Raw genomic sequence first — 26071 nt, 5'->3', positions numbered from 1 at the left:
AGGAAACAGAGCTACTTTCACCCTGTAGCCTAGATCATTTTATGTTTTTTTACTAAAACCAGCAGGAACAGCAGACATCTTTTCCATCTTTGTAAGACCTCATTTAAGCAATTTCAAGTAACTGAGAACAAACAAGTTCACTTAGACACTACATGTCTTCTGAGCCCAAAATAGTAGTAACAATATTTGGTATATATAAAGCAGTGATGAAGTAAGGCATGTCACAGAGCCTGGAGTCAAGGCTTCTAGCTATCAACACCCCACATGCAACTGCAGAAAAACTCATCACTTCTAGAACCCCCAAAAACCCAGAATAATCAGATAACAGGTAACATTGCAGTGACTTCTAAATCTGGATTTTCCCCTGGGGAAATGACAGACCATCTGATATACATTAACCAGACCTAAAAGTGGTACTTTAGAAACCCTCAACAGAAGTTTCTGGATGAGAAACATCCCACTTACATCATCCTTTGTGGCAGTTTCAGGCACTCCTCCTAGTCGAATGAGCTTGCTTGGCTTCACATACTTGGGGCAGGTCCGGTAATCTTGGTCCTTGAGTTCACACAATCAAGATGGTTTTACAAATGAGAGATGCTGGCTCACAAGATACACAAGCAGTAGCAAAATAAACGAGGAGAAAATTCAAAGGCAAAGGCCCATAAGATGCCTGACTCAAAGCTTTAACCTCTGTTTGAGATTCAGGGAGCTCTGGAGGAGCTCTTCACATGTTCACTGACCCGTACAGTAAGATCTGGCTCCAGGAAAATAAAATGGGCAAATCATATCTCTCTGTTTTCCAGCACTGGGAGATTCATATTCAATAGTAGTTACTCAAATTCAATAGCAGTTATTAACTCAGTAGTTACCACTACCTTCAGATTTCCAAGATAACCCTGAAGGAAAACAAAGTATGTACGAGAACAGTTGTACACAGGCCCACCCAAGCCAGCAGCTTCTCTCTGATACTGCTCATAAGCAATATCCAAGAGAAAATAACAAAATAAGTTTATCTGTAACCACTCTCCCCAACACCCTCTGTCTGGCCATTTTCAACTTGGGGACTTTCTGAACCAAATCTGGTTCTACATACTTAGCAACTCTCACTTTCTGAACTGCACTTCTCCTGAGAAGTGTTTCTGAGCTAGAAAGGGTGCCCATTAAATAACCTGGAGCAGAGAACAATCTCAGAGAAAGATGGTGAATTAGAATAGAACTGAAGTGATGGGATATGGATGAAGACTCCTTCCCAACTCCTTCCATTCTTTGGCAAACACACATTTAAGAGAAACATCAATTGACAAAACCACCTACCTGAAGGCTCTTATAGGGCCTAGAATCTTTGCTGGGTTTTCCTTCTGAAAAGGACTTGCCATGTTCATAATCAAACATCTGGTGCCCTGGCAGCCGGTGATCCACATCACAATATTCCATGTTCCGGTAGTCTGTATCTTGCCTCCCAAGGAAATCCAGGTCACCTTCACCCTTTAACCCAAGATCAGAATCGGATCTTTGCGGCTCCCCCCCAGAAAGCTGCTGCTGTTGCTGCTTGTTAGCAAAGGTCTGAGGTTGCTCCTCTTGGTCCTGAAGAGTAGGAAGAGGTCCGCGGCTATTTTGGAAATTGTGCGAAGTGTCATCTTCAAGACCCAGTCCCAGGGATTCCTCTTCTCTGGCTGGTGCTTCCGAGTGTTGAAATTCTCCTTTTTGGCTACCAAAGGGAGTTCTGTCTAGACTAAGTGCAGACTCATCTCTTTTGCTGGTGCTTAAGCCAGAGCCCTCTCTTTCTGCTAAAGGTACAGTAGATTGATTGTGCCTAAAATCTACAAGGCTTTGATCCACGGGAGGCATTTCCCTATCTGAAAAGTCCATGGGAGGAGCCACATCTCTGCTCCTAAAATCCTGATCAGATCGGGACCTGTGCCTATTTCTGAAGTCTGATGATGGTGCATTCCTGTTTCTGAAGTCCAGATCAGAGGTGCCCACACCCCTGAAGTCCATATCGGGTACATCCCTATTTCTGAAGTCTGAATAGGAATGATCTCTGCCCCTGTAGTCTAACTCAGACATGTCTCTTGCCCTAAAGTCTGAATGAGGCCCATCTCGACCTCGGAAGTCTAAATCGTAAGACCCCCTTCCCCTGAAGTCTGATGGAGGTTCGTCCCTGGCCCTGTAATCCATATTATGCGCTTCCCTGTCCCTGTAGTTCATGCGGAACGTGTCCCTGTTCCTGAAGTCCCCTGAAGGAACATCCCCACCCCTGAAGTCCATAGGGGGCCCTTCTCTCTCCCGGAAGTCTCCAGAGTACATATCCCTGCCCCTGTACTCAGAAGGGGGTGGCTCCCTGCCTCTGAAATCCATCTGAGACTCATCTCTGCCCTGGAAGTCAGATGGTGGGAAATCCCTGCCCCTGAAATCGTGGTGCCCCTCCCCACCTCTGAAGTCACTACGTGGTCCATCTCTAGCTCCATAGCTGAAAGAAGGTTCCTCTCTGTTGGCAAACTGAGGATTGAGGAGGCCTGAGAGTGCCTGGATATCAAAAGGAAGTGATTTTCTGCCAGAGAAGTTGCCAGAGTGTCTTTCTTGACCAAGACTATCAAGGGAAGGAGGATATTCCCTGTTCCACCCGGGAGCAAACCTGTCTTCTTGGCTCCCACTGTAGAAATAAAGACAGTATTATTCATAACGTGCTTAAGAGTCTGAAATCTACACAGCAGCACATTCTTCTCTAAACTTTTATAGAGCTGTGTAACAGTCTAAGATCCGCAGAAGATATTGATGTTTGGCAGTTTAAGATGAGGCAGCATACGACAGATGTGAGAAAGTAAACTTGGGTGCTCCCATTTCAGCACAATTTCCAGAAGCACTCAACAGGGAATACCTGCAATATTAATGGGTTAATGATGGTAGCAATCCACATAGTCCTGCACTGCACACAGCTCTGCAGCTGTCTGAGGTGCCAGCAGCTGGTGTGTTGGTTCATTAGCATCACCAGCACATGCCTGTGAGGAACCCAGGAGCTTAACCTCTCCGGGCAGTACGGACACAGCTAACTTAACACATCATCCTGAGGCACGTGAAAGCAGAGGGTACCAAACAGGCTTTATTCTTTATTAACATGCTACAAAGACTCATTTATGCTTCCTTGTGCTGGAGTCCAAACTGGCAAATTCTGAAAGCCATCAGTTCATCAGTTCAGACACTGAGGGTGCCTCACAGGACTATGCCAACAATCAACATCCAAGATATCCCTGTGCTCGTGCCTCCAGACTGTCTTACACCAAGTTCATAAGACTAAGGCTATGAGCTCTCCCAATATCTCCATAAAAACACCAGGAAGAAGTTTCCTCTTAAGGCAGTTTTTCAAAAACCAATGGGGCTTTTTTTTTTTTGAGATGGAACTATCTGATTTTTCATCTAAGCAAGGCTCCAATACATTTTTTAAAAAACAGAATAATACAGTATCAGCACATTTTAAAATAACACCAAATGCTACCCAAAGCAGTGGACATTTCCTTAGCAAGTCATGTTGTACTCTGAGTTTCACTAGAGAATCACTCACCAAGATTAATCAAAGCATACACAGATTTCCTAAGGTACACGGTCCATTTCACCACCATGTAAAATACCAATTAAAATTTGGATCAAGGTCAGCATTCCCCACCCAATACACTAAAGAATGATGCCAATAAAATCCACTTAAAAATCATCACAACAGCACTACTGATATCATCACAAAACACAATCACTCTCATCAACACTGTTACTACATGTTCTGGAGGACGCTGATTTTCATCAGCTTTCTCAACACATTACAGTAGACAACTATTTGAAGTATTCTTATGGCAGAAACCTAAGGTATGCCATGAACAGTACCTTTATCATGCTGATTTTCAAGGAACTGAGGTGCACACATGAGCAAAGGACGAAAGAATTATGCACAACAAAGGCAAATTCTAGATTTTGGTGGCTTCATTTTTATACCCAGAGCTCTCTTGAAAACACAGGTCCCAGTAACAACCAGAGGAACACAAATTAATAAAAATATTGTGCTGTGCAGGTCAGCTGCACATAAATCTTTACAACAGTTGCAGTGACATTCAAAAATGTCTTATGAGGGAGTGTATGGGGATATAGACTTTTTGGAAGTGCATGTAGTGGTAGGACAATGGGAAATTGGTTTAGACTGAAAGAGAGTGGGTTTAGATTAGATATCAGGAATAAATTCTTCCCTGTGAGGATGGTGAGGCCCTGGCACAGGTTGCCTAGAGAAGGTGTGGATGCCCCATCTCTGGAAGGGTTCAAGGCCAGGTTGGATGGGGCTTGGAGCAACCTGGGATAGTGGAATGTGTCCCTGCCCATAGCAGGGGGTTGGGATGGTCTTAAAGACAGGCTTTAAGGTCCCTTCCAATCAAACCATTCTGTGATTCTATGATATATGGACTTATTAACCTCATGGAAAGAATTAAACTCTCAAAATTTTTCATAAAATCACGTGTGCAATGAATGTGCCAATATTTCTGAACTCATTTTTTTCTCTTACAGGTGTTAATAGCAAATAACACCAAAAGCCATATGGCACATCACCTTAGCTCACAACAGCTAAACTAAGTATCACTAGAAAAGGTGGTGTGGAGAATGACTAGAAATATTAAAAGCAGCTGTTGCTTAAAAACTAGATAAAAAACTTCAAAGAAATGCAAAAACCATCAATGAACTTGTCTGTCCTTTGGCAATCACAACTAGCTCCATAGAGACCTCACAACTTCTACCAAAACAGTGAACAGAGAGTTCCCACGGCTTATTGTATTTAATAGTTCCTGAAACAAACTGTACATTTAAGTGCTTACCGAAAAGACCCCATTCTGTTGCCTTGTCGATGGTCTCCCCACATTTTGATCTTGTCTGGTAGGCTTCCAGAAATGGTTAATTCACTCTAACAACACCCAGACACCACAACCTGTTGAATAAATAACATGATGATGATAAGCCACAAAGAACACATATGACATGGGAAGAACACTGCTGGTTAGAAGGGGTACATGTAACATCTGATTAGGATCCACAGATAAACAAGCCCACACTCAGGCATGAATGAACTCAAGTGTTGCATTTCTCCACGTTCAAATTTTTAAGCGTCAAATGACTCCTGAAATCAAACTGTCAATATGGTGGGCAAACAATTTGATATCTGCTTTGATTAATATAGAGCTTTCCAACATACTGTGCTGTCTGACACTATTCAGGGTGCAGCTAGAAATGTGAGAACGCCGCCATCTATAAACAACAAGGACCACTGCCGAACAACAGTTTGCAATTAATGCTTAATCCAAACTATTTTTGCCAAAAGCTCTTTGCTGTTCAAGGAAACGATCACCACTCTTGGTCTACCATGGATACTCTGCCCTCAGAAGTATGTAGATAACAGAGGAGGTTTTGCCAATAAATCATGACAGGCACTGTTCTCCAACGCTGCCCTCATCAAGCGAAGTGACGCAAGTAACACTTGCCTCAACAGAAATCTAAAATTTCATCCACTTCCTCCCACCAGCAGAGAAGGTGAGGATTTCCTGGCGATAACCAAAGCCAGGACTTGAAATAGGAAGTACTTCCGTCTTGCCAAAAAAAAAAAAAGAGAAAAAAAGAAAAAGAGAAAAAAAGGCTGCAGCAGAGCATGGAGAAAACTTGAGGGAGATGACAACCTGATGGCCTCAAACCTCCCCTGGCCAATCCAGCTGCACTGGTGCAGGAGGGCTGCCATGTCACCAGACCAAGGCTGGGAGACCTGGGGCTCACACGCTGTTCCAAAGAGGGATTATTTAACTCCAGTGGTTCAGGGGACAGAGGACAGTACAGACAGTCACTGCCAGGCCTGGTTGGAGCAGCTCTCATCAAGGAAAGGCACACAAAGTCCTGTTTGTTCTCCCTTCCAAAGGTCAGCACTGCCATACCGGAGGCAGGTCGGCAGAGCAGGTTATGACCGACCTCACACCAGGGAGCGATTCTGGATGCTGCTCCTGGCAGCTGTCTGTGCCAAGGAGCTGAGGGAGCGGCTGTGCCAAGAGAGAGTCCATGCTCTTGCCAGGGTCCACCGCCTGCCAGGGAAGGCTCAGGTGGGAGCCAGGGACAGCAGGTTCTGGCAGACTCAGAAACCAAGTATGTAGAAGCTGAGGAAGGCAACCTGTGCAACCACTGCTAATCCATCCACTCCAATGTCACTTCCAAACCAAACAGGTTCATTCACTTGGCCACTCAAGCCCGAGAGTACCAGTCTGCTCACATTTTACATGGCTCTTGATAAATAACCGCCCTGGTCCCAAGGATTTCCTCCATCTTTCTGGAAGGTGAATCTAAGAGAACCAAGATCACACCCCCTTCACAGCGAGGGCAGACAAAGGGAGATGGTTCCTGCTGTCAGCCAGTCCTTTCATCCGTGATCTTTTGCAGCCTGCAGACCTGGCATTTCTTGCTCTTCCCTTTTTGATTTCCCTCCCCCACTCCAGCTCTCCTTAAATCAACAACCTTACCAACACCAAAATAAAATCCCTTGCCAGCTGGGAACTGTTTAGACATAATATTCAAATTATCAAACAGGGAAAAAAATACCACTGGACAGCTACCAGGCCCGGCGCAGATCCACTGAGCCACGCGCAACTTCCGAGAGCGTGAGGTCATGGTTCAATGACACAGGAAGCAACACTGGCTCCGACAGCCCCCACTCAGCCTGATTTGCTCCCTGCCTCTGCCTCTGGCAAAGCACCAGGTGTAAGTTGTGCCAGCTTGTGCTTTTCTGGGTCTGCACCACAGATGACCCTCAGAAGGGAGTTATATTTAAACCAGGTCACTTCAGTGATACTCTTTACCACACAACCCCACAAACCAAGGTGACAGCAAACTGCAGGACAGGGACAGAAGGGTCTTAGCCTGGCTTCCACTGACGCCAAGATCTCCTGAAGGTACACTCTGCTACAACTGCTCCAAAAAAAGCACACCGTGATGAGACACCATGAGGATTCACCCTTCTGCCACAGGCAGGTACCTGCCAGCTCAGCTCCCACCTCACAGGTAAATGCTGGGAGACAGGTCAGTGTGAGTGAGGCAGTTTGCCAAAGACACCCCAGGCCAACAGCAAATCATGGCAAAAATCCTCCTGCGTGCTTGGAACTGTGCATCCATTAGTTTTGTCATACTCTGGTCACAACCAAGTGTTTGAGGAGATGGAAACGGTCCAGTCACTCGCAGAGCGCGGACTGACAGCTCTTTAGGACAATAATGAGCTGTTACAATCACCCTGAACATTCTGGAGGGCAGATACGCATCATCTTTCCCTACTCCTATCCCAGCTGGCTCTGCTTCCTGGTGGCAAAACCTCAGCTCCACTGAGGATACAGAAGGCACAACTAGGGGAAGCTCTGTTGTGGTTTCAGTTCCTCCAACAACTGCTCGTCACACAGTCCTCCCAGGAGAGACTGGTGGAGCTCCAAATGCTCCAAATGCTGGCAATTACACCCAAGGACTTCCTCAGGACCATGCCTCTGTCCTCCCCAGTGCTTCCCCAGACAGCTCTGGGGAGGCTCCTGACTCAACTTCCCAAACTGCACGTGCCAAGCTCAACTTCCCAAACTGCACGTGCCAAGCCTGACAGCAAATTCTTGGATCTCTCATTCCAATTTATATCCTGCTATGGTAAAATAATGGCTTTAATCATGGGAATTGTGCAGCTGAGCCAGACTAAGCAACTGGTCTTCTTCAGGACTAAATAAAGACATCTGTCAAGGGGCAGAGTGGGAAATGCCAGCACAGCCCTTGAGCATCTCCTCACCAATTTACACCCAACTTCACACCTTTTTTTCCAAATATGGGGGAGAGAAGGGTAATTGGTGACAGACTGGGTGCTATTTTCAGAAAAATACTCTGATATTCACAGCTTCTCTCCAAACAGATTTTGCCAAGACTTGGTATTTATAGAGCACAAGGAAATCAAACACAGAACTACACATGAGAACAGAGGAAGCAGTTTGCTGTGGAACAACTTTCTGTACCCAGTTAAGTTTTTGTAAGGCTGAAGAAAGAAAAAGGCCTCTGTGAAACTCAAGTACTGCAGGACATACAAGAGAAAACACTTCCCCAAGCTACAGTAACTGCAAGTAGCCAAGAAAGCCAATTATATCCAGTGTAAAAGTTGGAGATGCCTAATTCAGAAGAAATATCAAAAGCATGTCACTGGCATGTGAAAGTGAAGGGAGAGGGAACCATTTTGGCTCTCATGGGTATCAGGCTGGAGGATTTTAATTTAAAAAAAGGGGATGTGTGTGCTTTTCATCTGTATGATGCTTCTAAACACATGTATTAGAGACAATTAGGTGAATTTCTAACACACACCCCACCCCATTACTGTCCTGACCTTGCTTGTCTCAAAGGACTTCACAGGTGCATTCCCAAGCAGGGAGTGTTGGGAAAGAGTCACACCATCAACACCCTGCTGGGATAGGAAAGTGGATTCCACCTTCAGCAGCATTTCTGAAAGTAACACCACACAGCAGCAGCAACACCAGCCTCTTGTGGCACCAATTGTTTTAAAAAGCAGAGCACGGGAGGTCACTGTCATCACTCCCAGCCGTTCCTGAGCACTGCCTTACCTGGCCTCCACCAGAGCCAGACCACATCCTGCCTCCACCTAAGCCTTTACTTACAGCCCAAAATCCCATTTAGCCCATCACCTGGGATTACATCCGCTAACACACAGCTCCCATCAGATCCCTCTGCATCCCACCATGAATCCAGCTCACTTTGGTCCATCCCTTTTACAACCACAAGCATTTCGAGATGGACGCACACATGACCTGGTGCAAAAAAGGCCCTAATCTTGATCAGGGCCTCAGAACAACATTGAGATACCCAGTAAACACCACAACTGCTGACAATGATACACGTAGCATATCCCATGTGGGATATCGTATCCTGATCCAAGGGCCGAGCTTCCCAACCGCACAACCCACATCCCACTGGGGCGTGGGGTCCTGATGAAGACACCGAGCCCACAGCACGCAGCTGAGGGCCCACAGCACCAGGACCTGCTGCCTCACGTCCCGCAGCGGGGCCGACCGCAGCCTCACTCTATTCCCGCACCACGGGTGACCCCAAAACAGACACCCCCCCATCCTCATGGACTCCGCAGCCTCCCCTCCTCACCCCGGACAAGCCCACCCCCGGAGCCCCTCAGAACACTCCTCGCCCCTCCCACTCCACTGAGCGAGATGCCCTTTATCCCAAATGACCCCCTTTATCTCCCGGGAGACCCTCATCACCTCCTCCTCCTCTTCCTCCTCCTGCTCCGCCGCTCCCGCCTCGCACAGGCCCCAGAGCCGCCACGGCGAGAACCCGGAACTTCCGGCTCCCTCCTCCTCGGGGGCACGCAGGGGGTGTTGGGAATTGTAGTCTCTATCGCCCCGTCCCTGCCACCCCCTCTCGGTCGTGGTATCGAGGCTCACAGACTACAACTCCCATGATTTCCTCCTGGAGCGCACCGCCTACAACTCCCATGATGCCCCGCGGCGGGTCGCCGCGATGGCGGGGGTGTCGCCTCGGTCGGGGCCGGGACCGGGGGTAGGGCGGGAGGTGACCGCCCGCCGCCGGCTCCGAGCCCTCTTCCGACCCGCCTAGGCCGTCCCCAGAGGGCTGCAGGGCGGCCCCGGGAGAAGCCGCGGAGGTGGGTCCCTGCGCGTTGTCCTTAGTGGGGGTCCCGGGCCTGGGTCGCGTCGGGGCTGCAGGAGCGGTGACACCTCAGCGCTGAAGGGGGAAGGGTCCGGGTGGGTCCGTGCTGGACCGGGGTGGGGGTCCTGGGGTGAGCCTCGCCTACGGAAAGGTCAGCAGGGTGGGGAGGAAAGGTGAGGACGGGGCCCTGATCCACTCCCCGGCACCCTCCAGGGCTGTCACAGGATTTTAGTGGGTGTCTGGTTCACCCAGCTGAGGACTGCATCCCAGTCAGCTCCCCGGCACTGTCTAGGGCTGTCACAGGCTCCCCCAGATGAGGACAGAGCCCTTATCTGTTCCCCAGTACTCTCCAGAGCTGTCACAGGATTTTGCAGGGGGAGGATCTGACTCCCCCAGGGGAGGACGGAGCTTTGAGCAGTTCCCCAACACCCTCCAGAGCTGTCACAGGTTTGGGGAGGGCTCTGTGAGCTCCCCCAGGTAAGGACAGGGCCCTGATCCACTGCCTGGTACTCTTCAGGGCTGTCACAGGACTTTGGGGGGGCAGATCTGGCTCCCCCAGATGCGGTGTTAGTTGGGATTGGGTTTGGGAGCAGAAGGTGTCCCAGGGCATGGGGCAGAGCCCGGGCCCCGTGAGCTTCCCTAGCAACTGGGTTCAGAGGCACAGGCTCCTAGCCAGCCTCCTGTTGTTTTTGCTTGTGCTCTCTTTTGGGCTGGTTTTCCCCCAGGGAAGGGAGGAAGGAGCAGGCTGGAGGCATGGCCTCTGCTGGAGAGGGCAGCCAGCTCCCGGGGTGATGCCATCTGTGCCAGCTCAGGAGGAGTGTCACCAGCCTCGTCCCATGGCAGCCACCTAACCCAGGCAAAGGAGGGCAATAAACCCCTCCCTTTGCAAACACGAGGCCTCTGGGATCTCAGGTGTGTGGGACAAGCCCCATCCAGGGCCGTGTCCCTTCCCCCTTTTGCTGCTGGGACGTGGCACAGGGAGTCTGAGCAGCTTTCACGGGGGAAATCGGGGCCAAGCCTGGATGAAAAGTGCCGGGGCCAGGGGACTGGAAAGAGCTGGGGCTGCGTGAGAGAGGAAATCCTGCTGGATTAGAGCGGCTTTCCTGACGTCTCACCAGGGCTCGGTGCTGCCTGCTGAGCCAGCGGGATTGGGCTGCGGGTGCTGGCCTGGCCCCGCTGGAGAGCAGAGCATTTCAGGGCCCACTTTGAAAGTGAGGGGACGCAGGGGTGACACTGTGGGTCACACGCAGGTCCTGCCCCGAGGAATGGCTGCAGATGTCCACAAGAAGAAAAGCTGGGAAGTGCCCAATGGGTCCCTGGCGCCAGGAGATGGGCAGCACGCGGAGCGGTCCGAGAGCCCCACGCCAGGGCTGGCGCAGGGCACAGAGCCAGGTATGGAGCACAGCTAACCAAGGGGGAGAAGAGCAGCTCCTCATGCGGGGTGGGACCTCCACAACCCTGTGGGCAGGGGGAGATGGGCCCACTGATGACTCCCCACCAGCAGGACTTGCACCCATGGGGTGCTGTGGGATGGGGAGAGGAGGCAGGTCCCCTTTGCATCCTTCCGCCAGCATGGGGGACACGTGGACAGATGCTGCATGGCCCGTTGTTCCCAGGGGCGGGCCAGGAGGGAGCCATGTTCGTGCACACTCGCTCCTACGAGGACCTGACCAGTCCCGAGGACGGGGCGGCTGCAGCGCGGAGCCCGGAGAGGAGGCGGGGGGAGCCGGCTGAGCAGAGCAGCATGGAGCAGATCAGCAAGGACTTCAGCGAGCTGAGCACACAGCTCACGGGCATGGCCCTCGACCTGGAGGAGGAGATGAGGCCAGGCAAGGAGGGGAAGCTGGAGCCGTCCCCGCAGACCACCCGCCGCAACTCGGTGCTGTCGGGGAAGGAGGAGGAGGACATGACCATGGACGCCTGGCGCATGCACCGGAAGCACGTCTTCGTGCTGAGCGAGGCGGGCAAGCCCGTGTACTCCCGCTACGGCTCTGAGGAGGCCCTGTCCAGCACCATGGGCGTCATGATGGCCCTGGTGTCCTTCCTGGAGGCTGAGAAAAACGCCATCCGGTCCATCCATGCAGGTACTGCCCTGGGGGGGAGTGGGATGGGGGGAGTTACAGCCTGCCCATCCATGCACCTGCCACCATGGGCGATGTTAGCTGTCCCCAGGGGCAGATAGGTTGCTGGGGGGAGAGGCTGCAGCCTGGCTGTAGCCCTGGGGAGCCAGGCTCACAGGTCTGTCCCCGGCCCCCCGGGGACTCCCCCCCAAGCAGATGGCTACAAGGTGGTCTTCGTGCGGAGGAGCCCGCTGGTGCTGGTGGCAGTGGCACGCACCCGGCAGTCGGAGCAGGAGATTGCCCACGAGCTGCTTTACATCTACTACCAGATCCTGAGCCTGCTCACCTGGACCCAGCTCAACCACATCTTCCAGCAGAAGCAGAACTATGACCTGCGCCGGCTCCTGGCTGGCTCCGAGCGCATCACCGACAACCTGCTGGACCTCATGGCCCACGACCCCAGCTTCCTGATGGGCGCCGTGCGCTGCCTGCCCCTGGCCGCCAGTGTCCGGGACGCTGTCAGCAGCAGCCTGCAGCAGGCCAAGGCCAAGAGCCTGGTCTTCTCCATTCTGCTCTCTGGGAACCAGCTGGTGTCTCTCGTGAGGAAGAAGGATCAGTTCCTTCACCCCATTGACCTCCATCTGCTCTTCAACCTCATCAGTTCTTCTTCCTCCTTCCGGGAGGGTGAAGCCTGGACTCCCATTTGCCTCCCTAAGTTCAACTCCAGCGGTTTCTTCCACGCCCACATCTCCTACCTGGAGCAGGAGATGGACCTGTGCCTGCTGCTGGTCTCCACTGACCGTGAGGACTTCTTCACCGTGTCTGACTGCAAACGGCGCTTCCAGGAGCGCCTGCGGCGGCGGGGGGTGCACCACGCTCTGCAGGAGGCCCTGCGCACGCCCTTCTACAGCGTCGCCCAGGTGGGCATCCCCGACCTCCGGCACTTCATCTACAAGTCCAAGAGCTCCGGGCTCTTCACCAGGTGAGGCCCCAGGGAACCACTGGGCCAAGGCCGTGGCATGTGGTATGGGCCAAGCCCCTTCTCCAGGGGTTTAACGGGGTGCTGTGTTCCTGCAGCCCCGAGATTGAGGCTCCCTACGTGCAGGAGGAGGAGAAGGAGAGGCTTTTGGGGCTTTACCAGTACCTGCACAGTCGGGCCCACAACTCTTCACGGCCCCTGAAGAACATCTACTTCACAGGCCCCCGCGAGAACCTCTTGGCGTGGGTAAGGCCGTTGGTGGGGTTTGGTGAGCCTGTCTTCTCTGGTCCTGTGTGGTGGGGAAAGAGGGTGGTGACGCTACACAGCACCAGCTCCGTGGTCCTCAGGGGAGGACCCAGCCTGTGCATGATCCTTTGGGGGGTGAGCCTCCCCCTGTGTGAGGGAGGGACAGGCAGGGGTAGCAGTGGGAGCTGGTGAATTCCAGCACCAAGGGCTGTGCCTTGTGCTGTCGTGAACTCAGCGCTGTGGAGAAAACCCACTCTGGGGGAAAACCCCAGGGTTTGGTTCTCCCACTTCTGAGCAAACCAGATGCCACCCATTTAGGGTACCCCACTGCCACTTCATGTCCCTGCACTGGAGTCCCTGTGCCCATTCCTGGTAGCCCATGGGGGGAAGATGGAGTGCCAGCCCCAAGTGGGGCACAGTCCTGTTGCCAGCATGTGTCCTGTTCCTTCTCACAGGTAACCAATGCCTTTGAGCTCTACGTATGTTACAGTCCCCTGGGGACCAAGGCCGGCGCCATCAATGCTGTCAACAAGCTCATGAAGTGGATCCGCAAGGAGGAAGACCGACTCTTCATCCTCACACCCCAGACATACTGATGGGCATCACCCAGAGCATGGAGCCAGCTGGGAGAGCCCCCACTGTGCTGGGGAGCCCATTCCCAGGGATTCTTGGGCCATGTGTCCAGGGGAGAGGGCGTGGAGGGACCCCAGAGCACAGGGAAACCCCACCCGTGGGACTGTCCAACCTGGGTGTTAGAAATGGGGTGCACAGGGAAAGGGAAGGGGATGAGCAGGACTTTCTCTCAGCTGCAGGCAGTGCCCCAGCTGGGGGGGATTCTCTTCCTCTGCAGTCCCCAGCTCCATCCCTTGTTGTGGGGGTCCTGGAGTGGGGGTGCCAGTAGCCCAGGTTACTGGAGGGGAGCAGAGCCCTTCGGTCCTGCTCCCTGTGCCTGGTACCTCCCTTCTCTGACATCCTATGGCTGTGCGAAGGGTGGGGGTCCCCAGGGGAGATGTGGCAGCACTGAGGGGACCCCTATGTTGCTGTGCCCGCAGATGGCGGGTGACACCGCCCAGGCAGGGGACAGGGCTGGCCTGGGGCACATGCTGCTCCTGTCCCTGCCCTGGGGAAGCTGGACCCCCCAAGTGCCGGGGAGCCTCTGCAGTCCCAGAGCAGGTTTGCCCCCTTGGCATCTGTATGAGCCTGGACCCTTCCCACTGTGGCTGTGAAAAGGATGTCTGTCCCTGGGGATGCTGGCAGGCAGGATGGGTCAGCCTGCCCCAGCTGGGACAGCAGGGTCCTGCTCACCTCACTACAGGGACACAGAGCAGCCCCAGAGAGCCAAGGTGCCGAGGTGTTCACCAGGGTGCTTGTGGGCTCATGGTTCTAGCTGTGGGTAGTGGACCCTAAAGGGGCAGCTCAAGCACATCTCCTTGGAGATGCCCCTGGTGTAAGGCCGTGGTGCTCCCCAGCCCATGGAGGATTTTCCCTTTGGCATGGGAGCACCTGTCCCCCAAACCCAGCCCCTCAAGCCAGCTACACTGAGCTTTCTGCACCTCCCTGACCACCCCAGGCGCTGGTGTGGGGCTAAACACCCGTGAACAGCCCACCTTCATGTTTTGGGGCTGTCTGAGTAGTGCTGGAATAGGTGTTGGAGGAGGGGCAGAGCCATCAGGGTGGCACCCCGGCACACAGGGAGCTGGGAAGGATCCGGCAGGGCTAGCACAGGGATCTGCTCCTGTATTTATGCTCCTGCCAGAGTGTAATCGCTTGTCTTTGCTCATAAACATTATCTGGACCCTAAATTCAGTCTTGTCGCATTCCTGTATGTCCACTGGAGTGGGGGGATGACCAGGCTGGAGGGGAAGTTTGTTCCAAGTCTCCGTACAGTGCAGTCCAGCCCCGGGAATCCGCTGGGAGCCAGGAAAGCTGCCAGGGAGTGATGCGAGGCCGCCGGGGTTGTGCTGGCAGGAGGAGGCGCTGGCTGAAGACTGGGAGCGGCAAAATCCCCGGGCTGAGCTGGCCACGGCCAGCTCATGTCGAAACCGAGCAGAGACGCAGCCGGAGGAAGGGGCTGTTGGGTAAGGCCCGGGGCCAGCGGAACTGCCGGGCCTTGCACAACACGGGGCGGGAGCTTGGGAGGGCCGGGGCTGGCTAGGCGGCAGGCGCAGGGCATTTTCGGCAGGCTCAGCCTCTCCTGGGACCAAAGTCCCCAGTGCCCTGCTCACCTGGAGGAAAAGTCCATGTGCAAAGCTGGGATCCACGGCCCCAGCGTCCGAGGGCAGCAGGGCACTTGGAGGGCAAATCCATGTATGGATCGGGATGTAAAGGATCTTCCCGCATCCCTACGAACAGCAGTCCAGAGGTGCTGGTACCTCCTGCCACTGCGGGCAGCCGGGGAGGAAAGGGACATGAGACACACAACGGGCACAACAGAAATAACCCTCACAGCTGCCCTCACAAAGCTGTGGCTGCCCCAGCTCTGCTCTTTTCTCCCAGCTGGGAACTCCGTGCTGAGCCTGTGCTGAGCCTGTGCTGAGCCTGCCGCACCCCTGTAGGCCTGGAAGCGAGCAGCAAACGCGGTGCCAGCGCGGGAACTTTGGGGAAGCGGCAATTCCGATTCCATGTGTCGGGGTGTCAGCCGCCCCTATGGCAGCGGGGCCAGGGGCTGCGGCAGAGGGGCCAAGGGGTACCAACATGCAGGACCCCATTCGCACCCAGGGATGCTGTTGGCAGCCACCTCCCAGCCACGGGGATCCCCCGACGGCCATCCGGACCTGCAGCGGGCACCCGAGGCACTGTGCCAGCCCTGCATCCGTGTCCCGATCAGCGGCCCCGACTCCCACCCGTGCGCCTCTTGGGCGCCGTGCCCAGCCGTGCCTGTCCCCCGAGGGTGCCCAGCGACCCTCCGGGTACCCCGATCTCCGTGTTCCCCCGAGCACCCCCGTCCCCCCGGGCTGCGTGGGGCGGTGCCGGCCCTCGGGGAGCCCCGGGCGGCGCGGGGCAGGACCCGCCCACCCCGTTCCGCCCTGTCCCGTCCCGCCTCGCCCGCTCCGTCCCGGCCCCGCTCCGCTCCGCCCTGCCCTGTCCGGGCACGGCACGGCACGGCACGGCACGGCACGGCACGGCACGGCAGCGCCCAGGTGAGCGCCCCGACACCGCTCGGATCGGACCAGACCGGACCGGACTGGACGGATGGGGGCGGGCAGCCGGACCCAGTGGAGACCCCGGACCCGGTGAGCTGCGGCGGGGTCGGGGATGAAGGCCGGGGGTAGTTCGGGGTCCAAGTCCGGGAAGGCTGGCCGGGGCCATGTCCTAGTCCCTCAGGGATCCCCAGTCCCCGTTGCTGTCCCGGGGGCTGGCAGGGTCCCTATCCCAGTCCCCGGAAGGGGTCATTGCAGGGCAGAGATGCCCCAGGGTGACAGGCAGCGTCTGTAGGTGGCAGAAGGCAGGATTTGTCCTTCTGCCACAGGCAGCTTGGCATCACCTCCTACTCATGGTATTTCGGAAGAGGTTTGGTGTGACTGATCCTCCCTCGGCAGTGCCATCATCACTTGGCCCCTGGGAACCCTGGCACCCCCAGCTGACACCCGGCTGTGACTGTCCCCAGGGTCCTCACCTAAAAGAAGTGGGTAAAACCCTTCCTTTTTTATTTTGGCAGATGCAATGGTGGCCCATCCTCCATATGTTCTGAGCCTGCTGGGTGCTGAGCATCATCGATAACCCTACACCAGTGGCACTGCACAGCATGGGCCTGTTGTGCTGTGTGTGCCTCTGTCTGCTGCTTGCCCTGGCCCCGCTGGGTGCCAGCGCCTGGCAGTGCCCCCGCATCCCTTACAGCTCCACCAGGAACTTCTCCATCCCCTACACACTGCCCAGCCTCGATGCTGGCAGCCCCATCCAGAATGTTGCTGTCTTCACCGACTCCAACAGCCCGGTCACTGTCTTTGTGGCCGTCCGCAACCGCATCCTGTTGGTCAGCCCCAAGCTGCACCTGCTCTCCGTTCTTATCACTGGCCCAGTGGGCAGTGCCAAGTGTGAGATCTGTCACCTGTGCCCAGCCACCACAGATGGCCCTGAGGACACAGACAATGTCCTGTTGCTGCTGGACCCGCTGGAGCCGTGGCTGTACAGCTGTGGCACGGCACAGCATGGACTGTGCTATCAGCACCAGCTGGAGGTGCAGGACGGTAAGGTGGCCATCACAGCCACGCGCTGCCTGTACTCAGCCATGGGCAACAGCCCTGCATTCTGCCCTGACTGTGTGGTCAGCCCACTGGGGACCAGTGCCACTGTGGTGGCCACCTCCTACGCCTCCTTCTTCTACCTTGGCTCCACCATCAACAGCAGTGTGGCAGCACAGTACAGCCCACAGTCAGTGTCCATCCGACGGCTGAAGGGCACCTTGGATGGCTTTTCAAACGACTTCCAGTGGCTGACGGTGCTGCCTCAATACCGCAACAACTACACCATCCACTACGTGCACTCCTTTGCCGATGGGGACCACGTCTACTTCCTGATGGTGCAGCCGGAACGGCCGGGATCAACAGTGTACCACACGCGCCTGGCACGGCTCAGCACCCACGAGCGCGACCTCCGCCGCTACCGCGAGCTCGTCCTCGACTGCCGCTTTGAGTCCAAGCGCCGGCGCCGACGCAGCAGCGAGGGGGATGCTGAGAGGGACATCGCCTACAATGTGCTGCAGGCAGCCCATGCTGCCCGCCCTGGTGCACGCCTGGCCCGTGACCTCGGCATCAACAACACCGACACGGTGCTCTTCGGTGCCTTTGCTGAGAGCCAGCCAGAGAGCCGAGTGCCACGGCAGAACTCAGCCGTCTGCGCCTTCCCCCTCCGTCTCCTCAATCAGGCCATGGAGGAGGGAATGGAGAAGTGCTGTGGCACCGGGCACCAGCCACTGCTGCGGGGGCTCAGTTTCTTCCAGCCGCTGGAGTACTGCCCACACAATGTGAGTGCTCCACCCTGTGCCGAACCGGCCTGGCGACCCTGGGGGTTGGCTGGGATGTGGGGAAGTGGGTTCAGGATGCTGGGAAACACTGGTAGAGCGGGATGGATGGTGGGGTGGGGTAGGGCAGGGGGAGAGCAGCATCACCACCCAGGTGTGAGTCAGCCCAGCAGCCACCCACCACCTACTGCAGGGGCTGCTGATGCACCCGAGGATGCCGGGTGCGGGCGGGGATCCTGTTGAGCCCCCCACCTCACTGGCACATGCGCCGGCACACGGGCACGCTGCCGCATGTCCTACATTGGGCCAATCCTTCTCCTGCTATGGCTTCCCCAGGAGCCTCGACTCCGGCCCCCCGTGGTGACTGTCCCTGGACCCCAGCCACCCTCTCCAGCTTGTTTATGTGTGGGGGGGTGGGAAAGCCACAGGGCCTGGGTGCTTTGTAGACTGCGTGTGTGAGGTGCTAGCTGCTCCTGCCGTGTCCCCCAGGCCCGGCCACCGCCTTCTCTGGGCAAATAAACCGCAGGCGGAAGTGCAATTAGTCACTGGGGTTCCTCGTCTGCCGCAGCCGCGGGGCAGGAACACCGTGTCCCAGGTACAAGCCCCGGCATGGCCAGGATGCAGATGGGTGGGCACCCCGGCAGGGCCCCCTCGTTGCAGCAAATGACACGAGTTTTGGTGTTCTCAGCCAGGCGCAGGGCAAGGTGCAGCCAAATCCCCTCCTTTTCCTGCACGGAGCAGACAGCTCACTGCTGCTGACTCACACTGCAGCAGGGGAAACCCAGAGGGGACCCCAGCCCTGTGCACTGGGGGCGTCCAGTGGGGACTCCATGGCTCCTGGTGTCCCTCTTCAACCCCAGCCCCTTGCCTAGCTCCAGGGGTCAGGGAGGACTGGGGCTGGAATGTGCATCCTGTGGTGCCAGCACGAATAACTATATCCAGATGGGGCGGGAGGGGAGGGCAGGATCTGATGCCACATGGGGACTGCGGGAGGGCCTGCCGATGTGTTTTTTTCCCCAGAATTTTCCCAGCCTGGAGGGGAACTTAAGCAATCTGGTGCTGCCCCAAAATATCTCGCAGCTCAAGCGGGTGCCTACCTGTGAGGGTGTGGGAGTCAGGGTGCCAGGGCCAGCTTCAAGTCACCCACCCCATGTTTGGCCACAGGTAAACCTCTCGGCACCGGTGGTCAACACCAGCTGCTGGGATCAGCCCACCCTCATCCCCGCTGCCTCCCACAAAGTGGACCTGTTCAACGGGCAGCTGACAGATGTCCTCCTCACCTCCATCTTCGTCACCGCCATGGGAAATGTCACTGTGGCCCACCTGGGCACAGCAGAAGGACGTGTTTTCCAGGTGGGATGGGGGGTCGGGTGGGGTGGCAGGTCCTGGCAGGCTGGGGGGTTTGCTCAGCCCCCTGCTCTGCCCTGCTGCAGATGGTGCTCCAGCGCTCCAGCTCCCACCTCCTGACCTTGTCCAACTTCTCCCTGGGAGAGCCGGGGCCAGTGCGAGGTGCCATGGAGCTGGAAAGCCACTCGCTGTTCTTCACTGCTGGCACCAAGGTGAGTGGGGGGTCTGAGGGGCATAGGGCGAGCATGGAGCTCCACGTGCCTCCCTCATCTCCACTCTCCATCCCCAGGTGTGGCTCCTGAACATCACTGGCCCTGGCTGCCGCCACTTCTCCACGTGCCAGCGCTGCCTGCGGGCCGAGCGCTTCATGGGCTGCGGCTGGTGTGGGGATGGGTGCAGGCGCCGCCACGAGTGCGCCGGCCCCTGGGTCCAGGACAGCTGCCCACCCGTCCTCACCGACGTAGGTCTGCGCTGCCGCCCCCCGCTCCTCACACCTCCCAAGCTCTCGGATGGGGAGGGACATGGCAAATGGGGTGGCATGTGGTGGGACCCCGTTCCTGGGATGGGTGTTGTGTCCCTCAGAGAAGGGGATTTCTGGACTTGCAACCGTCACTGGACTTTGGGGGCTTGGGGTGACACAGGTGCCTCTCCCACAGTTCCATCCCCGGAGTGCCCCGCTGCGGGGTCGGACACGGGTGACACTCTGTGGAATGACGTTCCGCTCCCGCTTGGACCCTGATCCCAGCCACAGCCCCCCCGGTGCCTACCAGGTGGCAGTGGGACGGAGAGGCTGCACCGTGCTGCCGGAGGGGAGCGAGAGCTACAGGTGTGCAGCGGTGCCGGGAGGGAACAGCAGCAGAGAGGGGTCTGGGGCTGCCCCCCGGCCTGGGGCTGATCCCCCTTCACTGTCCTGCAGACCCCTGCCCACCTCCCGCCACAAGGAGTTCGTGGATGTGCTGGTGTGCGAGCTGGAGCCGAGGGAGCCGGCAGCAGTGGGGGGCCCGGCTGATGTGGTGCTCACTGTGACAGAACCTACGAGACCCTTTGGCTTCCGTGTCTACGGCTCCACCACCCTCGGCGGCTTCGTCTTCGTGGTATGGTTCCACACTGGCAGGGCCCCTGGCAGGGTCAGGGGGGTTTGGCTCACTCACCCACCCCTCTGACCCCATCTCTGCTCAGGAGCCCCACGTCAGTGCCGTGCACCCCCCATTTGGCCCCCGGAGGGGTGGCACCCACCTCTTACTCCACGGCAGCCACCTCTCGGCGGGGAGCAGCTGGCAGGTGATGGTCAATGGCTCCAACTGTGCCCTGACTGGGCAGCCCAGGTACGCCCCTGCCCTGCCCCCGGCATGGCACAGCAGGGTTCCCAGCACGGGATGGCCACAGGGAACCCCTGCTGTCCCCCCAGCCACGGCTGCCATGTCTCCAGGCAGGGCAATGGGACAATCCAATGCACGGCTCCCGCTGCTGGTGGCCTGGGTGCAGCCTGGGTAGCCCTGTGGATCGACGGGGAGGAGTTCCCGGCCCCCGTGCCCTTCCAGTACCGCCCTGACCCCACTGTATCCGCCATCGTCCCCAGCTGCAGCTATGAGTGAGTGAGTGGGCTCCCCTCCCCTGGGTGAGGGGACAGCCCTGGCCTCCCACTGCCCTGGCTGGGCTGGATGATGTGCTGGGAATTCCAGGCACCCTGGGGACCATGTGCACCCCAGGGAACCTGATCCCTTCCCGCCGTAGGGGCTCGCTGCTCACCATTATCGGCACCCACCTGGACTCTGTGTATCGTGCCAAGATCCGCTTTGAAGCCAGTGGTGTGATTACCCAAGCCACAGTAAGCACCGGGGTGTGAGGCCATCGCCCCCCGGCCCTGCCCACCCCACCCCAATCCCCTGGGCACCCTTCCGTGCCGCTGCTCAGCATCTCCCTGCCCACAGGAGTGTGAGGACCCGCTGGCACCGGAGCGACTGCTGTGCCACAGCCCAGCCTTCCCCTTCGAGAGCAAGGTGGAGGTGGTGCTGGGGAACCTGAGCGTGCTGCTGGACGGCGCCGATGGCCGCTGGCTGTTCCGCCTCCGCTACTACTCCCGGCCCAAGGTCTTCCCCTTTGAAAAGCAGGAGGGCAGGTACCTCCGCCTCAAGCCCGGCGATGATGAGATCAAGGTGCAGGTACGTGGGGCAGTGGGGTGAGCCAGAGTAGGGGGTCCCACTGCCACGATCCCCGAGTTCACAGTGCTCTGTCCGGGCAGCAATTGGGGCTGGATGCCGTGGCCACCTGCATGAACATCACCATGACGGTGGGGGGCCGGGACTGCCACCCCAATGTCCTGAAGAACGAGGTGACGTGCCGCCTGCCCCGCGAGCTGCACCTGCCCCCCACTGGGGCCCCCGTGGAGGTAGGAACCCCCCAGGTGGGCAACCACCCTCCCCAGTCCCCCCCACCCCATCCCTGCTGAGCCCCTGCTCCTCCAGGTCTGTATGAACGGAGCCTGTGAGGCGCTGGGCTGGGTGCTGTCCCCCCCCACCTCGCTGGACCTTGCCGCCAGCCTGGCCCTGGGCACTGGCATCACCTTCCTGGTCTGCTGCATCCTGGCTGCTGTGCTGTTCCGCTGGCGCTGGAGGAAGAGGCGGGGTGAGTGCCGTGCTCACCAGGCACTGTAATAACCCCCAGACCCCTGCCACGCCACCCCTGCCCACCCCACTGCTGCCTGCAGGTACGGAGAACCTGGAGCTGCTGGCACAGCCCGGCCGCAGCGACCCCCCTGTCACCACCCAGCGTCCCGGCGTCGACTACAGAGAGGTGCTGGGTAAGTGGGTGTCACTGGTGGGTGGCAGGGTGCTGGGTGCTGCCAGCCCTCACCCCGCCTTTGCCTGTCCCGGCAGTGCTGAACACAGCAGGCACTCCTGGCCCCGTGGGGCCCCGCATGCGAGTCATCAGTGCCGGTGCCAGTGGCAGTGCCGCAGGCGGTGGATCCCCCATGCCCCTGCTCAGGGCCACATCCTGCTGCCTGGAGGATCTGCGGCCGGAGCTGCTGGAGGAAGTGAAGGACATCCTCATCCCTGAAGAGCGGCTTGTCACTCACCGCCACCAGGTCATCGGCAAAGGTGACTCTGCACCCCGATTTGGCCATGGCATCACCTGCCCAATGTGTGTGGTGCCAGCTTTGCGCCACCTGTCCCTGCAGGGCACTTTGGTAGCGTCTACCATGGCACCTACACGGATCCGCTGCTGGGGGACCTCCACTGCGCTGTCAAGTCCCTGCACCGTGAGTAGCTCGCCCTCCCATGGGTGCTCCCACGGCACGGCAGCAGAATGCCCACAGCTCAGCTCTCCGCAGGCATCACGGACCTGGAGGAAGTGGAGGAGTTCCTGCGCGAGGGCATCCTCATGAAGAGCTTCCACCACCCCCAGGTGCTCTCGCTGCTGGGGGTGTGCCTGCCCCGCCACGGGCTGCCCCTTGTCGTCCTGCCCTACATGCGCCATGGGGACCTGCGCCAGTTCATCCGCACCCAGGAGCGGGTAGGGGGTACTCTGGAGGGTGGGGGGTGATGGGTCCCAAGGTCTCCTTGCTCACTGCTCCCACCTCACAGAGCCCCACAGTGAAGGAGCTCATCGGCTTCGGGCTGCAGGTGGCTCTGGGTATGGAGTACCTGGCCCAGAAGAAGTTTGTGCATCGGGACCTGGCAGCTAGGAACTGCATGTAAGTGTGGCTGGGCCCTCCAGACCTCTGCCACAGGATCACTGGGTGGGTCTGGGGGTGCCCAGGAGTCCCCACCTCAACCTGGTGTCCCATAGGCTGGATGAGACGCTGACAGTGAAGGTGGCTGACTTTGGGCTGGCACGGGACGTGTTTGGCAAGGACTACTACAGCATCCAGCAGCACCGCCACGCCAAGCTGCCCGTCAAGTGGATGGCACTGGAGAGCCTCCAGACCCAAAAATTCACCACAAAGTCTGATGTGGTAGGCACGACTCCCCTCCCCGTCCCCCCTCCCCATCCTACCTGTGTGCCCACGGCAGCTCTCTGCTCGGCAGTGGTCCTTCGGGGTGCTCATGTGGGAGCTGCTGACGCGTGGGGCATCGCCATACGCCGGGGTGGACCCCTACGACATGGCCCGCTACCTGCTGCGGGGGAGACGCCTGCCACAGCCCTCCCACTGCCCCGACACCCTGTGAGTGGAGCCAGGGGTGGGCAGGGTGGCAGGGGGTTGTCCCGGGGGGCTGCCAGCGCTGACTGGGGTGTTGGTGCAGGTATGGGGTGATGCTGAGCTGCTGGGCGCCGGCGCCCGAGGACAGACCGTCCTTCACTGGGCTGGTGAGTGAGCTGGAGCGTGTCCTGGCCACGCTGGACGGTGAGCACTATGTCAACCTGGCTGTCACCTACATCAACCTGGACTGGGGTCCCCCCTTTCCCCCTGCTCCCCCGGGGCAGCTGCCTGATAGTGAGGATGAGGATAAAGATAATGAGGAAGAAGAGAAGGAAGAGGAGGATGACGACACCTCTGTGTGCTGATGGGATTCTCTGCACCATGGGGGCTCTCAGACCCCCATATACCATAAGAGCACTCCCCCAAGGAGGGATACAGCATGCAGCTGGATGCTATGGGGCACCCTCCCTATGGGATGGGTCCTGGGAGGCAGCTGGGTGCCGTGGAGTGCTATCCCATGGCTCACACCCAGACCCTGCTGGCTGCTCCCCAGGATTGGTCCCACACCACAGGATGCTGGGGGCTCAGTCCTGTTCTGGCTGGGTAGTGTGGGGCTCAGCCCCACAGTGATGAGTCTGTGCTCTGGGGTCTGGGGTTCAGTCCCACAGTGGATGGGTGCTGTGGGGCCCCAGGTTCAGCCCCAGTGGGTGCTGTGGGGTGGCCTGGCCTTCCCAGGGCTCCCACGGAGTTTCCAGCCTCTTGGCTGCTCAAATCACTCATTAAAACCTACTTGTATATTTTCCTGGCTGGAGCTGTGTCTTTGAGGGGGCCATGCCCCAGGTTGGCAGCACCCCTGTGCTCCTGCATGGGTGAGGTGTCTTCCCACCCACTCCCAGGGCACCCACCTCGTGGGAGGCACTGATGAGGGGGCACCCACCATTGCTGTGCCAGGAGGGCACCTGCACAGTGGTGCTGCTGTGGCCACCCTGGAACCGTGCCCCAGTGCCTGCCATGCTGGGGAACCACTCTGCACCCTGTGTCCCACCATGGCCCTCTCACCTTGACATGTCAGGGAGGTTTTTCCTAAAAGTCCTCCTCCCAGCCACATCCAGCCTGTGGCCAGGGTGGCTGTGGGGCACAAGGCATGTGGGGAGCACCACACTCCTGGGCATGGGGTGATGATGCCCCTGCAGTCCATGGGCCATGGTGCCCCTGGGATCATGGCATGATGGATGCCTGGGGCATGGGATTGCGGTGCCCATGAGATTGTAATGCTCCTGGGATGATAGGTGCTCGGGCATCAGATCAGGATGCTCTTGGGGTCATGGGTGCCCAGCCATGGGGTCAGGGAGCCCAGGGCATGGGATTACAGTGTCCCTGCCATTGAGGTGCCCGTGGGACCACAGTGCCCAGGACATGGGATCACAGTGAGAACACGATGGTACCCAGCCCACCTCCTGCTCCCCACCCTGCCTGCCTGCACAGGGTCCAGAGGGCCACACTGCTCCAGGCTTGGGGCTGCTGTCTGGTGACCAAGAGTCATTAGGAGCGTCACTTAATGACACCTTTATTGCTTCAGTACTGCCTGTGCTGGGACAGTGCAGCTCGTGCCTCAGGGCATGCCCAGAGATGGGCATGGGGCTGTGATGCTCTCTGCCATATGAGCTGTCTTTCTTTGTTCCTTTTGATGGAAGTGGTGGCAGATGTCACATTTACAAGGAACTTGTCCTGATGAAGAGGTCCCTTCTGCCCCAGTTTTGGGGCAAAAATTGCCTAGAACAAGACACTGGAGGAGGGGAGCAGTGATGGGCATCACTCCCCTGGGTGCAGGTCCAGAGTTTGGGGCAGGGGGCAAGGGCAGGGTCTGGGATGGATGCATGGATGCATGGATGCATGGATGCATGGATGCATGGATGCATGGATGGATGGGAAGGGGATGCTCAGGGCAAGCCCAGGATGGGCAGGGGATGCTGAAACATGCACGGTCCGTGGCTGTGGGCAGCACTGCTCCTGCTCCATGTCCAGCCACATGGGCCCTGCCGCCAACACTGGCTTTAAATAAAACCTTCTCGGCTGCTCATTAAGCAGCGCCGGAGCCCGGGGCCGCGTCAGCTCCCATCAGCCAAGCTGTCCGTCTCCACCGGCGCCTCGCACCTGCACGGCTCCGCCACCGCACGCCCCGAGGGTATTTTTAGTGCAGCTGGGTCCCAGCATCCCACTGTCAGGGCAGCTGCCAGCACCGTGCCTCAGTTTCCCCACCGTGCGACAGCTCTGCTTCCCTTGCTCGGGTTTTGGGGTGACCGTGACCTCCAGTGCAGGTGCTGACCTTGCATGTGTGAGGCCAAGTGGCACCATTTTGGCTCGCTGCCGAGTTGCTGTGGCAACGGGAAGGGCCCAGAACTGCATCGTTATTAGGACTGGATCAGAAATGGGAGGTGCTGGGCAGTACTGGGCACTAGTACTGGGGGATGCTGCACCTGGGGGACAGCCGGGGTGGCTGATGGGGGCACCTGCAGCTGATGGGATGCAGTGATGCAGGGATGGATGCATGCATGCATGCATGGAGGGATGGATGGGTGGATGGGTCAGTGGATGCATGGATGGATGCATGGACAGACGGGCACCCT

The 26071-nt window shown here is 57.7% G+C and overlaps 3 protein-coding genes across 5 annotated transcripts in view; 2 read left to right on the top strand and 1 right to left on the bottom strand.

Annotated features, from left to right (window-relative positions):
• The window catches only part of RBM6 (RNA binding motif protein 6), a 57757-nt gene extending 48368 nt beyond the window's left edge, over window positions 1-9389 (bottom strand). For both annotated transcript variants that reach the window (XM_069027530.1, XM_069027531.1), the window contains exons 1-4: window positions 9306-9389; window positions 4848-4957; window positions 1315-2653; window positions 466-555 (exon numbers count right to left, since the gene is read on the bottom strand). In XM_069027530.1, coding sequence (XP_068883631.1) covers window positions 466-555; window positions 1315-2653; window positions 4848-4891 — 1473 coding nt within the window. In that variant the 5' untranslated portion in view covers window positions 4892-4957; window positions 9306-9389. The remainder of the gene's footprint in view (window positions 1-465; window positions 556-1314; window positions 2654-4847; window positions 4958-9305) is intronic.
• Window positions 9390-9551: 162 nt separating this feature from the next.
• On the top strand, window positions 9552-14798 carry MON1A (MON1 homolog A, secretory trafficking associated). The gene is made up of 6 exons (XM_069027702.1): window positions 9552-9706; window positions 10962-11103; window positions 11328-11795; window positions 11988-12753; window positions 12849-12996; window positions 13452-14798. The coding sequence occupies exons 2-6, from the start codon at window positions 10977-10979 to the stop codon at window positions 13590-13592; spliced, it is 1650 nt and encodes a 549-aa protein (XP_068883803.1). The 5' UTR covers window positions 9552-9706; window positions 10962-10976; the 3' UTR covers window positions 13593-14798.
• Window positions 14799-16114: 1316 nt separating this feature from the next.
• Window positions 16115-24244, top strand: MST1R (macrophage stimulating 1 receptor). 2 transcript variants are annotated; one of them, XM_069027701.1, is made up of 21 exons: window positions 16115-16229; window positions 16655-17959; window positions 19121-19309; window positions 19390-19515; window positions 19593-19763; window positions 19960-20129; window positions 20220-20397; window positions 20483-20628; window positions 20733-20894; window positions 21038-21131; window positions 21235-21465; window positions 21546-21692; window positions 21769-21928; window positions 22011-22103; window positions 22180-22401; window positions 22482-22562; window positions 22635-22816; window positions 22888-22997; window positions 23093-23258; window positions 23332-23468; window positions 23548-24244. In XM_069027701.1, exons 2-21 carry the CDS (start codon window positions 16742-16744, stop codon window positions 23807-23809), a joined length of 4245 nt encoding a protein of 1414 aa, XP_068883802.1. In that variant the 5' UTR covers window positions 16115-16229; window positions 16655-16741; the 3' UTR covers window positions 23810-24244. The 2 variants fall into 2 exon arrangements, with proteins under 2 accessions (XP_068883802.1, XP_068883800.1); XM_069027699.1 differs by having other exon boundaries at window positions 20712-20894.
• Window positions 24245-26071: the final 1827 nt, after the last annotated feature.

The sequence above is a fragment of the Aphelocoma coerulescens genome, chromosome 12 (genome assembly GCF_041296385.1).
Source record: "Aphelocoma coerulescens isolate FSJ_1873_10779 chromosome 12, UR_Acoe_1.0, whole genome shotgun sequence".
In the NCBI taxonomy this organism is placed as follows: Eukaryota; Metazoa; Chordata; class Aves; order Passeriformes; family Corvidae; genus Aphelocoma; species Aphelocoma coerulescens.
Note: the sequence above shows the minus strand (reverse complement) of the source record. Positions and strands in the feature narration are given on the sequence as shown.